Source organism: Pseudomyrmex gracilis, unplaced genomic scaffold (genome assembly GCF_002006095.1).
Source record: "Pseudomyrmex gracilis isolate BER0280 unplaced genomic scaffold, ASM200609v1 scaffold_6, whole genome shotgun sequence".
Taxonomy (NCBI): Eukaryota; Metazoa; Arthropoda; class Insecta; order Hymenoptera; family Formicidae; genus Pseudomyrmex; species Pseudomyrmex gracilis.
This window is the reverse complement of record NW_018020590.1, coordinates 1,328,351-1,344,299: the sequence shown is the minus strand read 5'-3', so window position 1 is coordinate 1,344,299 and position 15,949 is coordinate 1,328,351. Positions and strand designations below refer to the sequence as shown.

Below are 15,949 nucleotides of genomic sequence, written 5' to 3'. Positions count from 1 at the left end.
ATAAAATATTTTAATGTTTAATGTAACGACTAATCGAACGTGAAACGTGAGATTTATCGTTACTGTGGTGTCTCGCTTGTAAATGACGAGAGCGCGCGCGTACGAATAAGTTATAGATTCATCAGGAAACCGCGAACGTAATTGCGCGAGCGTCAGCGCCGCGTAAAAACGATAAATCCCAGCATTGTCTTCGTACGTTGGAAAGCCATTATCGACCGCCATTACTCGCGAAGCTAAATGGTCCCGAACTGCAAGGAGAGAGAACTCGATCGCCGAGCGCAATTCGATACGTGAGTAACGTCCGCCTGAGGAAATTTCGCGTTCCTTGAATCGTTAAGCTTCATCGTTAACCTGGATCGGCCGGACTTTAAATCACGACTCTGTCAATTTCACGGGTGATCGATACGTCAGACTCTCTCGCGAACCAATACCTTAATTAACATCACTAATCCCTTTTCAAACGAGGATTAAACTCGCACAATGTGTAGTCGTTCTATAAGCCATGACGAACTTTTAGTCCCTTTAAAATATCAAAACCGCGAGAACTTCAATCAAAACTACTTAAAACTCGAAAAAAATTTACTTTACAGATTTCTGATTGTATTTAATATCCAAACTAAAAGTTTTATAGCTGTATATTAACACTACATAGCTGCAAAAAGCGGGAAACTTTAATTGACTTTATATTTAATTTTTTTAACTGCTAAAAAACAAAATTTTTTTCTTGTTGTTTAATAATTATACATTATATTAAGTAACATCAACATTATATCTCTTTCATGAACGTATGGTCGTTAATCAACATCGTTTTCGTTTTCTAGATGACTGCCCGAGTTTTTAATTAAAAATTGACAGAATCGCGGTCAGCATTCCTTCGGCCATGACGATGATAATACAGTAGGACCGCAACTGCGTACGTCGAATTCGTTCCACTGTTCCGCCTTTCGAATAACAGACAAGGACGACAAAGTTTTAATTAAAAATTAGTAGCCTTTGAGATGTCCCCGTTGATACTCCGTCGTGTCGACGAATATCGCGGACACGAGTTTTTCCATCACCACACCGGATTCCTCAACACAATTTCAAATAGACTATTCTCATATATTTTTACTTTTTTCCATGCATCTGATTTAGTAAAAAAGCGAATAAATATCTTTTTTGTTCTCTTCTCAAGATAATGTTTTCTTTCTCGATGTATACACACATACGCGCGTGATCGTCTTTTAAAAGCAAATCGTTATCGCGCGCCGGGGATTGTCTCGCTTTCGGCCGCTCGTTTCCGACTTGTCGACTCGGCACGATCGACACATATACTGGCCAAATCGAATGGAGATCTCGCGCGTTCGACTCTTTTCGAAAATTTCGCGCGGGTCAGAGCATCCGATATCAATCGAGTTCATCGTGCACGATGAGACAGAGCGGCCGGCGAGAAGAATTCGCCGGCGTTGATATCGCGTCGATCTATCGCACACGTTGCAGAATTCATATCGCGAGAAGCCGACACTGCTATAAATTCATCTCGGAGAGAAATCGAAGAGATCTCTCTCTTCTCCCCAACCTCTTTTCTCTCTTTTGTTCATTTTCTATCTTTCTCATCTCTGTGTAACTTTGTTCTTCGTTCATCTTCCTCCCTTTTAAAACGCAGCTGTATAAAACATATAATATACATACATGATAAGATATGATAATCTATAAAGATTTTCTCACCGCTTTGTCTTGCGCGTACGACTATTTTCCAGAAATTGTGTCGCAATTTTATTTAATTATTTGTGCAATACTATTTATGTACATACGATTTCCGTTTCAAATGAAATATATATTGTTATGTATTTTTACAATAAAAAATGTGTATAAATCTAAAAGTAAACTATCTCTTGATTTTAAAAATTTACTTCGTTTTTCGCGCATGTATTACTCAAGAAATTCTAATTCGGATATTTATCTAGAGTTAGCCAGGCGTATCTGTTTTAGCTTCTTCTAAATTTTTAATCCGTTTTTCTGTACCGTGACTTTTCATCTCGCTCGCAACTCTCGAGTTGCTTCGGTGTTTCTCTCCATTCTCTCTAGTTTGCTCTTGGGCTTTCTTTTTACCTTTCGTCTCGCTCGGCTCTCACTGAGTTCGTCGACACTGCATTCTCACTTTTCCTTCCTTTCTCGTTGCAGAGTCTTCTTCTTTGCTGCTCCGCATGCCCACATGGTTTTTCGTCGGTACTTCTTATATCGCCAACATTTATCTTCTTTCTGTCTTCTAGCCCATCTCGCTCTTTCTTCGCCTTTTCCGCCGCTCCTATTGCATTTTTCTTCACACACATACACATATTCCTAAAACTTTCAAATAAATTTTTGCTCTCGAAATTTTTTCTCTCCTGTTGTAAATTTAAAAACTTTATTATTTTTGTTATTACTTGCTTTATCGAATATTTTTTTGTTTTGTTTTCAAGTAATTTGCATTTAATTTTACAAAACTAAGTTTTGTAAAATAATTTTAATACTTCCTTTTTTTCTCTTTTTCTCTCTCTCTCCCTCACTCTCTCTTCTCATACTAAATTCTCTCTGAACAATAAATTTTTCTCTCGCTCACACCTGACACACTGTCTCACTCGGTCTTCTTTCCTGTCCCACTTTGTCTTCTGCTATTCCTACTTTTTTATTTGAAGCTCTTCTCGCCCTCTTTATCGCGAGTTTGGCAAGAACTTTGATGAATCGAACTCATTCGGAGAAAGGAAAGCAGTCGTAGGGCTCACAGTGCGATCTCCACGGGGTGTCTGGAACGAGCAATAATCGCGATTCAAGAATGCCAAACTTTATTCTGAACCAATCACTCGTTAAGTTGTTCATTGGAGAATATTATTGAGAACATTGTAAACTACTATGTAGCTATATGAATGCGCATTAAAAAAAAATATTAATTTATTACATCCTTAGAAAGATTTGTGTGTTACGTATTAATTAGATATGAAAATTTAATATCATAGATAAAGTGTTGAATAGAACTGTGTTGTGCGCGCGGGAACATCTCATATTTCATTAACGTGAGAAGAGAAACAGCATGAAAAGTTTTTTATTTCCATAATACCCATCGTTTTTCATATTTTGCGACACGTTATTATCCGGGGGATGTCCCAAAGGTATAGTATGAATAATATGGAGCGAGGGGCAATTCAATACAGAGTTATAGGTTCGCGCAGAACTCGAATGCGCGCGGATGCGACGCGTGTCCGGCGGAAAAAAGTGTCGCGATTTGAGTGTTCCCGCAGAAATAAAAATGCTCGACGCGGCCCGATAATTGCTCGCGTCGTGTCGCTTTTTGCCGGGTTCCATCGAGATGCGATCGGAAACCGCTAACCAATCATCCGACCAATTTCGTTGGGTGGGAACGCGGCGCGCGAAAAATACAACGCGTATATCGCGGGGAGCGCCGCTTAAAAATCAATTTCGTAAAATAATATCAATAATAGGCTTGCGCGCCTGCAAGGAGAGAAAAGAATAAACGGGAAAAAGCTTGAAAATATTTGAACAACCGACATTTTGTGTTAATATTGTTCGACTGCAGGATAAAACACGTTGGTAACTAGATGGTTTTCAAAAATATCCATGTTTTTCTTTTTTTTCTTTTAGGATATATATCACGCAATAATGAAAACTCCAATTTGAGTATATAGTAACTAACACATTTTGCACAAAAAATTTCCTAATATTTTCAGAATATTTGTTTGTACAAAAAGATACAAACATACAATTTTTTTTCTATAAATAAGGGACCGCTGTTGAAAGGATTAAACGCGGCTTAAGCGTTCGAATTCACGTGCGAGGAAGCATCCTCCCGCTGAGGGTTGCGGATGCGGTTGCACGTGGATGCGCACGTATTCCGCGAATTTCAGTGCGCGACTGCATCGCGTCTGCCTGCATATTGTGTGTCACCGCATGCACGCGCGTTTATATCGAACGTATGCTACACACTCTTGAAAAAAAAGTATCTATGTAAATTTATATGAACAAAAACTGAAAATATCACATGATTAACGGAACGTTTACAATCACATAAATTTACAAAAATTTTTATTTTTATTTCTTATCTGTAAATATTACATAACTTCAATGAAAATTTTATAAATATACTACACATGGTATTTTACAAAATAAATATTACGTAAAATTGTTTACGCACGAAATCTAGAATGATTCGATGTGCATTGCGGCAATATAAGATTTATTTCAATATAAGATTACACAATGCATAATCACGCAAGAGCTATGCTAGTCGTGTTTATCGACGCAATCAGCAGTTTCCGATAATGAATATCACAATATCATTTCAATGTAATCTTCCGCTCGTAACACGATCGCAGATTTTGTGCTACTGCAATCGCGAAGACGCGACCTCACAAATTTGCACGGCGAATGCAACAAAAGTATATAGTTTATATATTGTGCAACGTTTATATAAAGTTTACATATCATAAGTATGCAATATCGTAAATATGCAAACTTACTGCATGTAACTCTTTTCGTTATAACAGTAATATAATTCGGTATATGTACTTATATTTTAAGAAATTCGACATAGATAAAAAAACGTTGATATATAAAAATCAAATTTACATTTTCTACGCATCATTCTCGAGATGTTCTTTAGTTTGCAGTATAATTACGTAGAAGTCACTTATATGGCTGAAAAAACGTTTTACAAATTTACGCGAAGTCTGTCTGCAAACACGCGCACACACGTGATGTAAAAAAAAATTAAAGTTTTACATTGTGTAATTGCCCGCCGCATTATATTCAGAAGATTTATCGGAGCAGTTTTGTCATAAGTCACGTTTTCCGCACCGTCGACGATTCTCTCCCACGTCTCGTCTCGTGCTCATTCTTTTCTCGCTCTTTCCGTTTCCGCGCGTAAATTCGCGACGGCGTAGAAACTAACTGCGCGAGACGCATTCAGACTTCAGCGAGCAAACGAGTTCGAGATGAAATCCGCTGTGACTACACGATTAACGTCGGAAATTATTTAGAAGAGCGCGTACAGTCGCCTTTCTATCAATCTAACGTTTTTTTTTCTTCAAGCAGATGTTTCACTTTGCGAAATTTATTTTATCAGAGTTTGTACGCTGCTGGTGCAAATTCTAACGATTAAAAATATCTGTCTATCTTATCTCTAATGAAAAGTTTAAGCGAATATTGAAAGTGTTTTTTGTGCACTTTTATTTTTTATACTTTTCCGTAACATTTTTCATCACTTTAATTCCAGTCTTTAATTTCTTTTTATTCAATCTAGCGATATTTTGATATAAACCAGTATATATCATTTAGCATATTTTTCTTCGATTATTACAGATGACGAGAAAAGAAGCGAGCAAACTATTTGTACTTTCTCGCAGATTTTTCTAACGGGACTCTAAAAACCGTGATTGTGTGTGTATTTTTATCGAGCTGTATACACTGTAGACCGTCGATATAATCTGCGTTTAATCAAAGTCACTCGTTAATTAAAAGTCGCTTGTTCTCACTTGGGAGAAATGATAACTTTTTCGTCGTTTCTCGCGCGTGCGCGCGAGTGCGAGTCGATACTGCACAGGAAATCGAAGAAAAATATTGCATGAGAAAGGTGGACGGCCATGGAAACTGGTCATGGAAATTTCGCACTCGCTCGGAAATCAATGCCACTTTGTTTATCGACATGCGCCCTCTCGCGATTCTCATTGGTCGTTTATCACCGCGTCGAGAATAGATTGAATTAACATGCAATTACTATTACGCACGCTATACCCATCGCGTACGCGAGGACGCTTGTAATTGAAATTATACGCGATTGCACCGCGTTACAAATATCCCTCGATCGCATACAAGGTGTCCGAAATAACAGCCGGCAATAGATATAGTTGAAACTGAATGAGAAGAGCGATCTATCGATTCGACATCTATCGTTAGCTCAATATATCACGAGAAGAGTGTATTTACTATAATTGTGATATTCAGCTACGATAGTGTCACTGAGAAAAGTATTATTTTTTTGAAAAAGCGGCATTATTATTATTATTAATCACTTTAAGCTTTGAGCTGTTTTTCGTTTACGCTAGTATAAAAAAGTTTTCAGTCAATTCGATTTTGGTTTTATTATTTATAATAGCCTTATAGAGCAAAACATTACACTTTCGAAGTTTTCTCTCTATCGTTTTCTCTTTTCACCGAACATCGAGGTTCTTCTTTTAGATGTAGTCATAGTGTCGTGCTGCGTCCTTTCTCATTTACGACATAAGATTACAATTCAATCAGGCTTAAATAAGTGTAACACCATGTAAATATAATTCGGGCGATTGCTTAATTAAATTAGATTCAAAATGTACTACATAATTTTAACTAATTATAATAAATTTAAAAACCTTCACAGAAATATTGTATCTATATTAAATGAAAGAGATTGAATAATTCACGCGTTTATATATCGTTAATTCATTAGTAATACGTGTTTAATTCTAATTAATTAAAACAGATTCGAGAGTTGTGGAAATTTTACATTCTTTTCATATAAATAACATAAATATTATTTTCATATAAATAATATTTATTTACCGCGCATACATTATGGAAGTGACAATGAAATGCGTCATAATTTTAATTTATCTTTATTTATGAGAAATAGTTATATTTTTATTTACTTTTGATCGCGACTATTCTATTAGGAACGTTAATTTAATTGCATACTGACACGAGAATTGGAAAATTTTCTATCAGTTGCCAGATATAATATATTCTGTTCAATTGGTAGCGACGTGTAATTTCGAGTCCCGATCGTCCACCTTTATCATCATCATCATTATCATCATTTCCGAATTATTTCTATACACTGATGCACATCGTGTTCGGGACGCACTGAGCAGTGACAGTTTTCATTACGCGAGACAATCGCGCTTAATAAAATCCCGGACAAACGTGACGAGTTTTCGCTTTGACTTTGCTGCCGAAAATGCAGATTTCATTAAACTCCCCGTCTGTTAATATCCGCAATATTATTGCGCGCCGTGCGCGCATCGGTATCTACTAGTTCATAAATAACGGCCCCATGTCAAAGTGACGTTTATAAATTACCGACGGATGTCACATCCCGACACGTTTGCGGACGCTCGATCTTTTTCCACCGCGTGATCTCGCACGAATTCCCTATGGAATATGTTAAATTTTCCGAACGTCGCGCTCAAAATAATTTATCTTGTATTTTCGACAGAACTTCTGCGTAAATCTGAATATTAATTTATATGTTTGTGCGTGTCACATTTCCTTGTTCGGCATTCAACGTTTTCTGATTGCAGTCGCGCCCATCGCCAGTCTGAAAATGGGCTCCAGCTTGGATCCGAGGAACATCAGAGAGGGCAGCGATGTGTACTTCGAGTGCAACGTCAGAGCGAATCCCAGATCGTATAAACTGACCTGGTTCCACGGGGCAAGTATAGTTTTTCTGTTTTTCTAATCGAGATTAGCAATTGCGATTCAATTGTAAATCGAACAGTTTACGTCGCAACGCACAGATTTATGTAATTCTAGTTGCACTCTTTAAGTTGTTGTGCAAATCCGGTAGGATCATAAATTAGTCAAATCATTATCACAAACGTCGGATGTCGGATAAGTTACAATTGGCCTGTAGAGCATATGTTGATCTCCTTCAACATGACCCTTCAACCCGTCCTAAATTGCAGTCTCATCGGTGCGATACTGTGTTTGTGCTTTCCGCGGAAGATTCTGTAACACGAGAGGAGAAATTGATAGCAATAGAAATTGGTTTGTCGAAACTTTGCGTAAAAATAACAATCAAAAACTATCAAATCCTATCGTTAATTTTAATAATAAATATTAAAAAAGTAAAATTATGTAATGAGTAGCGAGCAAAGATCCAATGGTGATAAATGTGTGAACGATAAATTATATATCGTGACTTTACACGCGATAATATATGATTTATAAAAACAACGCGTTTTGCGTTAACAATTTTTCAAAAATACAGTGTTAATACAATTCGGCTTTAATAACGTTAAAAGAGATAAAAATGCGCCGAGATAATGCGCGCGTAGATTTGGCGAACGGAACTGCAAACGGAACGGAATTTCAGGGACGACCGATTTTGCCGGCTATTTACGCGCATCCTAATGAAATGTCCTCTAATTAGTACGCCCGTTCTGTCCGGCATTAACATTGGCGTATCGGACGCTCATCCGCCTACGGCGCTACCCGATACCGCACGGCATTAGCCGAAATGTATTACGCGAATCATCGCGCAATACCGGAGCAATTGCGCGACGACATTTTCGAATATTAAAATTACGATAAAAGGAAAAAAATCGCTCTTTTATTGCAGAAAAAGAAGTAATGATGGGAAACTACCACAAAGTAATCTCCAAGAAGAAAAAACATGTATCAAAAATTCCTACTATGTGTGTTGAGTCTTTAAAAAATACGCAACTGTTTGTACAACTTGGTATTTAAAGCAAAATTACTTTCATCATCATTGCGTTCTGCGTCTCTCGACGCGTATTTTGTTATTTCGTGCCGAAACATTGATGTGAATCATTTTGTTTTGGCAGGACGTATCATCTGCGACAACAAAAGTGAGAAGTGATAGCTCAAAAAAAAGCTTTGTTTCCTACGGACGATTGTTCCTTCGCGAAAAAGCATTGTTTACGCGACATCTCTCGTTTTGCTTCTCTTCCAAAACAAAGCGGTTTCGTCAGAAATTAGCGTCAGATTCATCTTTATCTTTGGTCGCGAGGATCGGTATTAAGCCTCTTAAAGAGATTACGTTCTTTATCATTTTCTCTCTCTTTTTCTCGTTCTTTTGTGGACAACAAAATCTTGCGAACGATTTTCCTGGCTTATGCGACGCGACGTTTCGCGTTTTTTCGTAACTGGTGAAACTTGCGTGTTGCAATCGAATGGCGTACAAACTGTGTTTGTTTTGTCTTTTTTCGAAAATTGTGAACAAGCGAAGTACAATAAACGAGTTTTACAGAAAAAAAGTTATTTAGAAAATAACACTTCTCTTTAAAAAAGAAATACAATTTATTTCAATATAAGGAGATACAAAGAATAACGTTGCTTCGAGCAAAAAGTGTGTATGTATGTATAGTGCTCCTCTCTTTCTCTCGCATATACACTCTTAACTTCGGACAATTTCGCGGATCGTTTGTCTCGGTTCCGGTAGCGAGACACTGTTGCATATTTAAGCGAAAAGACGGGTGCGAGAGGAAGAATGTTGACTGTCCTCTTTAAAGTTTTAAGAAGCAGGACGAGGGACCTTCATAAAGGAAGAAAAAGACCGTGTTGCTCTCCTTCCTCGCACGACCTTACACGGGACTATCTTCTCTCTCGAATAGTCGCGTGCGCTGCCGGAGGGGACGAAAATTTTTCCTTAAAGGGGGCAAGATGCCGTAACACGACTCGGGGGAATTCCAAGTGGAATTTCGCGAATTATTTATCGGTCCGGCGCCGCACGCTTGAGAGAGCGAAGACGACAACCGAGGACGATGAGAGAGACGCGAGGTGTGAGAGACGCTGCTGCTGCATGTCTCGGATAAACGATCTGGCGAATCGCGCGAGAAAATCGAAGGCGACACTCAGTATCATTCGAGCGGCGGCGCGCGTCGAGCGAATTTTCTTCTACCTCCGTAAATCCCGGAGAGAAAAACTTTTAATTGGATCGTATTTTATATAAAGGGGACGGCTGTAACTGTTTCAAGTCGGAGACATTTTGGGAGATATTCTCTGTCTTGCGCGCGTGTCTCGAAATAATTTACAACATTAAAAGTATTGAGAGAGAGAGAGAGAGAGAGAGAGAAATGAAGGATTCTTTTTTAGAAATTAAGAAAGTAATTCTCTGTACTTTTGAAAAGAACCAAAGTAAACTTTCGGTATATCTCCTTTGTTTTTCAAGTGTCAACTTTTAATCTGCTTTGTTGCACTTTCCTCGCGCTTAGTGAAGCGATTACCGATGTCTAGGTTTTCCCGAAGGATTTAAAGGGTCTGAACGAGTGCGGTGAATTCTTGGAAACGCGGAAGGAAAGAGGAATATTAAGTTCATCGTGCTCTCTCTCTCTCTCTCTCTCTCTCTTTCTATCCAAGTAAAAGTTTTCGAGCAAGGATAATTTGGACTGTTGTCTGCAGCCATTCGTGACGAGCGTGCGTGCGTGCGCGCGCGAGATCGTCGCTGTGTGCACTCTCGTCGAAATTATTGTCAATTTATGAGCGCTCCCGTTGTCACCTCCCGTTTCTCCGGCGTTCGCCGCGTTCCACTCGTCGAACCGAACCGATAAATTGCCCACGAATCACCGGTCGCCGTTGATTTACCAATCCGTAAAAACGTTCGTGCGACGAAAATTTTATTGCGAGTGGGAACGCGTCAAGCGTATGTTTGCGCGCGAACGCACCTATGTCCAGCGCGCATCGCAAAAATTGCGCGCGTCTGCGGTGGCGATCGCCGCTCTCCAATCGTATCCTTATTAAATATTCAGAATTAATCCGAACTCGGCCGAGATTCGGAGGACATGTATATTTAGTGTTACATTTTTACTTTATTCGGTTCACACAATGCATTTTAAATTACTTTTTTTTTCTATTTATATAATTTAATTAATTGTTCAAAGAACGTTCCGTCATTTTGATTCGTCTGTTTGAGGTCAAATAAAGTGTTTTTAAGTTTTATACATAAAGAGAATATTGGCCAAAAGCAAATTTTGAGATTTTTAATCATTTTTCTTTTTTTACGAAAATCTACAATTTATCTTGGTGCTTTTCAAATACATGCGCATACTTCAATCTGTAGAAATGCGCGGTTTTGCTACTCAAGTACGTAAAACAACGATTGATAAAACTCGCGTGAAACAATCTACGCGGTTGTGAGAAAAACGGATGTGTGCAAATTGGCACGCTACAATGGCCGGGCAGCCGGAATATTTTTTTCAGCCACGTAGAATACACGCGGGACACGCATGTAGACGAGTCGCATCCACCGAAGCGATACATTCGAGGATCAGCTCGTCGGCAGCTGCTACCGTTTCGTCTGAAAATCGAAAGAGAAGCGCGCAGCGGGCGCGAGCAGCGTACAAATATTTGGACGCTCCTTTGAAACTCCTCTCGGCCGATTTCGCTTTGTTTTATTCGCGTACGCGATATAATGCACATGCGATTACATATACACGTCGAACATGTAACGCGAGCACGCGATTGTCGATTTGTTTAACATCTCTTGTATAATTTAGCGATGGCGGCCGTAGCTGCGCAAACACGTGTTGTGTCATTCTGTCGATACTCGCGGCGACAATATTATCGATATTAAAATGTTTTCAGCACAAGCGTGTGCTCGCGCAATGGAAAAACTTTATCGGCAATACTGACCGACGCGATCGCCATATATAGAAATTAAAAACCACTCAATTGTGATGGCGAACGATGTTAACGTTTAAACGTTTATCTCCACGTTTAAACATTGCGGCTTATTACAGGGCGCTGCGCAATCAAATCGTCATGTTCCACTGTTTCTCTTTATGTAATATTTTGTGAAATTTTGTTGCGCATTGTGTTACGGATACTGCGTAAAGGGTTCGATCGGCCGGAACATAAATCCGAAATCGCCGCTACATGATTATTACGTTAACATTAGCGGACGGGCGTTACATTGCGCGCGCGCGCCCACTCTATGATATAACATCATTATATCATATTATAAACGGCATTTCGCATTTTGCGACCGATCGAATGAAAATTGAATCGTCGTCAATTAGCGTCATGCGTATTTTGGGAATTCGAGACTTTGTTCAACGTTGATGATATAATTCGATATTGATGTGTGTATTTCGCTTCATCGCGGAAACACAATGAAGAGGTCGCTTGTGGAAAAACACAACGACGTATCTTTCTGCTTGCAAAAAAAAATATTTTTTATTATATTTGAAAACATTTGCACGAGACTTCGCGATATTGATTGTGTCTCTGTGCAAAGCTTTCAACGAGATTCATACAAAAACGGATTTAAAGTATCTTGACAATATATATTTTCCAACTTATACCGATAAGTCATACTTTTTAATCTAAGTTCTGCAATGTTTTAATTAATATTTTAAGTTTGACACAGAAAACATTTTTTTCCTTCTCTTTTCGCGCGACAGCCACGAAAAGGGCGCACAGCGAGTCGTAAGTGTTAAAAAAGGATTTAGCCATTACTTATACATAAACCCGGATGGATGGCGGAAGTTTGCGACGAGATGTACACACGGGCGTAAGATGCACACGCTTCGAGAGCGCGACCGAGGGATGAAACTTATCGCGCCCTGTCTCTTGCGCACCGTCCCGGACAGGTTTCCGTGTATATTATACCCGGTGACGCGGATATATTCCGCGCCTGTCTCGGAACGAGGCACGCGCTCGTATTACCCCCGGTTTCCGACACGCGAGTACGTATATTTAATGTCTAATACGACGCGTCGTGTTATACAGTGAATCCACGTGGAAGCGGCACTGCGAGAAACAGAATGAAAGAGGAAGAGAGAGAGAGAGAGAGAGAGAGAGAGAGAGAAGAGTGTCCTCTCTGTGCGCAAATCCCACAGGACATTGGCCGCGGCGTATCCTGGAGGTGTGGTCGTCGAAATAGGAAATTCCATTTGCGCCGCGCGTGAGAGTTTTCGAGATGGAAATAGTTCACGCGTTCGTTGACAACGTGTTATTCATCGCGGATTATCCGCGAAAAAAAAAATACGAATCACAGCTACAAAAAAGTGGCGAACGCTTTTCGATTCTGTATATAGTTAACTAAAAAAAATGCAAGTTTAAAAGAGGAACAAACACAATATTTAAAACAAAAAACAGTAAACTTGCGATTACAGGAGAAAAACGATCGAAGTACGCAACAATTGCCATCGAGCGCGCGTCGCGCTTATTCACGGCGCGTCGATATCTAGTCTTCGCAAAGACATATCGCTTCCCGATCCCACAGCGACGCCGCTGCGAACACGTCTCGGCACGTATACCAGTTTCAGCGGAGAATACCGTGGAGAAACAGATACAGCGTGGGCTCGTTACTCATCTAAAACACAGGCGCGGCGCGCGCGCGAGCTTGTGGTCGCTGCTACATCCGCCGTCTCTCGACATTGTTCGCGCGACCCTATTTCGTTCGATCTTATCCGCTTGCTCGTGTACGCTCTTCGAGGCTCATAGATACTGCGCTCTTGCCATAAACACACTCCTTCCGGTTCGAACTAATTTCGACAAATAGGTAAACCGATATTCGCACGTACTTCGTTATCGTGCTAATGTTGTCAGTTTTGCTGTACACGAAAATCAATAATATTTTTATAAATACTAATTTTACAATATTTATTTTATGTAATATTTTTTTATATTTGATATAGTACTATTTGAATGATATAGTACTATTCGACACATACAGTATGTGTCGAAAGTGAAAAAAGAGTGAGAGAGAGAGAGAGAGAGAGAGAGGAAATTTATATTTAAGAAAACTGAAAAAAATTCTAGTTGAAGAAAAAAATATAGGATTTTACGAAATTAAACAAGTAATTTACTATCGAGTAGGCAGCTGCCAAATTTTTGGCGGAATTTGCCAACCAAGAATATGTCTTCTAGAACTGACAGATAAAAAGACGAGGAATAAAACGAAAAATCGTAAGAAAGCGATGATAGAGACGGATGAAGGAAGAGGGCGTGGAAGGACGAAGAAAAGAGGAAACGATGTAGATGGAAAAAGAAGCGTGGGATTATCGCAAGGAGAGAGAGAGAAAGAGAGAATAGTGCTTGGAAGTGAGAAGAAGAGAAACAGGAAATAGGAATGAGAGAAGATAGAAGGAGGACAAGTGTACATCGTAAATTCCCTTTGTCCGACCTTCTCGAGCGGACGACAACCCGCAGCGGACCGCGGTTGTTTCCTTGAGCAACGACAGCAGCAGCACGATCTTCGCCGAGGCGGAAGTGGAGCTGAATGCCAAGACTAAGACAAATTTGTTTATTTGCGACGGGCAACAATGAGAGCCGGCAGCGGGTCGGTCCTGCGGGAATCTGACGCGGAAAGCGCACGTCCGCGTGCGAAGCGATCGTCGGTGTTTCATCTGTTGTATGCGGTGCAAGCTTGCAAACGTCTTCGCGTGTTACTCCATTCAGAAGATAGTTGAAATTTTTCTCGTAACTGGCAAACTTCAAGATTTAATTAATTCGAATACAAAAAAAGTTGGAAATCTTCGAATCCCAATTTATTTCAGTTCATAATCGATTTAAATCGGTTTAAATTGAATCTGATTTATGCGATCCAAAATTATTTTAACCATAATCGCGTTATCCAAAAATAATATTATTTAATATTTATTCAGATCGACAATGAGATGTCGTGTAAAAACAAAATTAGGATCGTTTCTACGCGCACAGCACGGTAGTTCTTTGACGCTCGAAGACACTGAGACTCGTTTGCTTATTCAGGAGGAGGAGCTGCATCACAACTCTAGCGCCGGTGTGGTGCTTTCGGACCACTCGCTGGTGCTACAGAGCATAACTCGAGAGTCCGCCGGAGGGTACACCTGCATGGCCACGAATGTCGAGGGCCGCGCCAAGTCCAACGTAGTCAATCTCGAGGTTATGTGTAAGTATGTTTTACGCGCTCTTGTGCCCGACGGCACTGGTGAAAGAGAGAGAGAGAGAACCCTCATGAAAATGCCGCTTAATGGCCTCGGTGGCACTGTATTTCCGCTCGTGATGAAATTCCGCGACGACGAATGTCGCCAAAACGCGCAGCTCTTGTCGCACGACTTTCGCGTTGGTATTCAGCAATCAGTTTGAAGCTTTTTGAAACTTCTAGAAAAATGCGCAAACATAAGCTCATAGCTAAAACTGTAGAATGCAAAATGTTTAGATTGAAAATTTAGAAGAATATTTCTAAAGTTTTTTTAAGGAATTTAGATAGTAAATAAAAAAATTAAAAAAATAAAACAAATATAAATTTTTTTAAATAGTTGTTGAAATATTATACAAAATATATAGACAAAAACAGACAGAAAATTCCGAATATTGTGAAGCTAAGCGATTCGCATGGCGGCAAAATGTAGTCTACGATTTTACACTTCGCGGCTGACCATGAGCGGTCCGCTACTACTTGGTCGACGTCGCCGATATTTTACAGCGTATCCCGAGCGCGTAAATCCTCCAGCGGTGCTCCGGTTTTGCAGTATCGGAAAGTATAAATAAAACGGTGGTTATGCGTTGGTGAGGGCTTATCGATTCTTTATCTCGCAAAGTCCACTCTCTTCCTGCAATCCCGTGTAATATATAATGTTTATGCAAAAATCGGAGATCTTTTGTTCGCTGCGTGTTTTACATCGTCTTTCGGTGCGGCGATGACGTTGGAATATTTTTCGGAAATTCAACACCTCTTGTTACTTCACAGAAAATTACGGGCGATGCGGCAGTGCGGCGAATGTTACAGCATCGTAACTTTCCTTACAGTAGTCTCAACCGGCGCGCGTCAGTTTGAACAGCGCATCAAAAAAGCTTGGAGAATGTTTAAATAATGTTATGTGAAATATGTGACATAGGTTTATCTTGCATCTGCATTATGCTCGTTTTTGTTCTGAAACTGTAACAAAGAGAGAGAAACATAGAGAAAGAAGAGATATATGTTCGGTTTAGAGAACCGGTGCATAAACTCGGTGCTATCGCATATGTTTCGCGCGCGCACACAATATTATTATTAATTAAATCATCTATTAAATCATGGGTTACCTTGCACTGCGCAGCTAACTTACTTTATCTGTATTACGGTCAACAAACATACGTGTGGGGGATGGGACTTGCGTTATATTCGGCGTATTGTACTAAATTCAATGTGACTGCATCCTAACTGCTATCTTGAATTTGTAATTAGCGTATAATTACGTTTATATTTCATTAGTTTTCAGGATATACTATTAAT

At 39.6% G+C, this 15,949-nt stretch overlaps 1 protein-coding gene across 7 annotated transcripts in view; it reads left to right on the top strand.

Annotated features, from left to right (window-relative positions):
• LOC109858466 (nephrin-like) overlaps positions 1–15,949 on the top strand; it is a 174,383-nt gene that overhangs the window by 146,115 nt on the left and 12,319 nt on the right. For all 7 annotated transcript variants that reach the window (XM_020435761.1, XM_020435771.1, XM_020435751.1 and 4 more), the window contains 2 exons: positions 7,308–7,438; positions 14,464–14,623. In XM_020435761.1, coding sequence (XP_020291350.1) covers positions 7,308–7,438; positions 14,464–14,623 — 291 coding nt within the window. The remainder of the gene's footprint in view (positions 1–7,307; positions 7,439–14,463; positions 14,624–15,949) is intronic.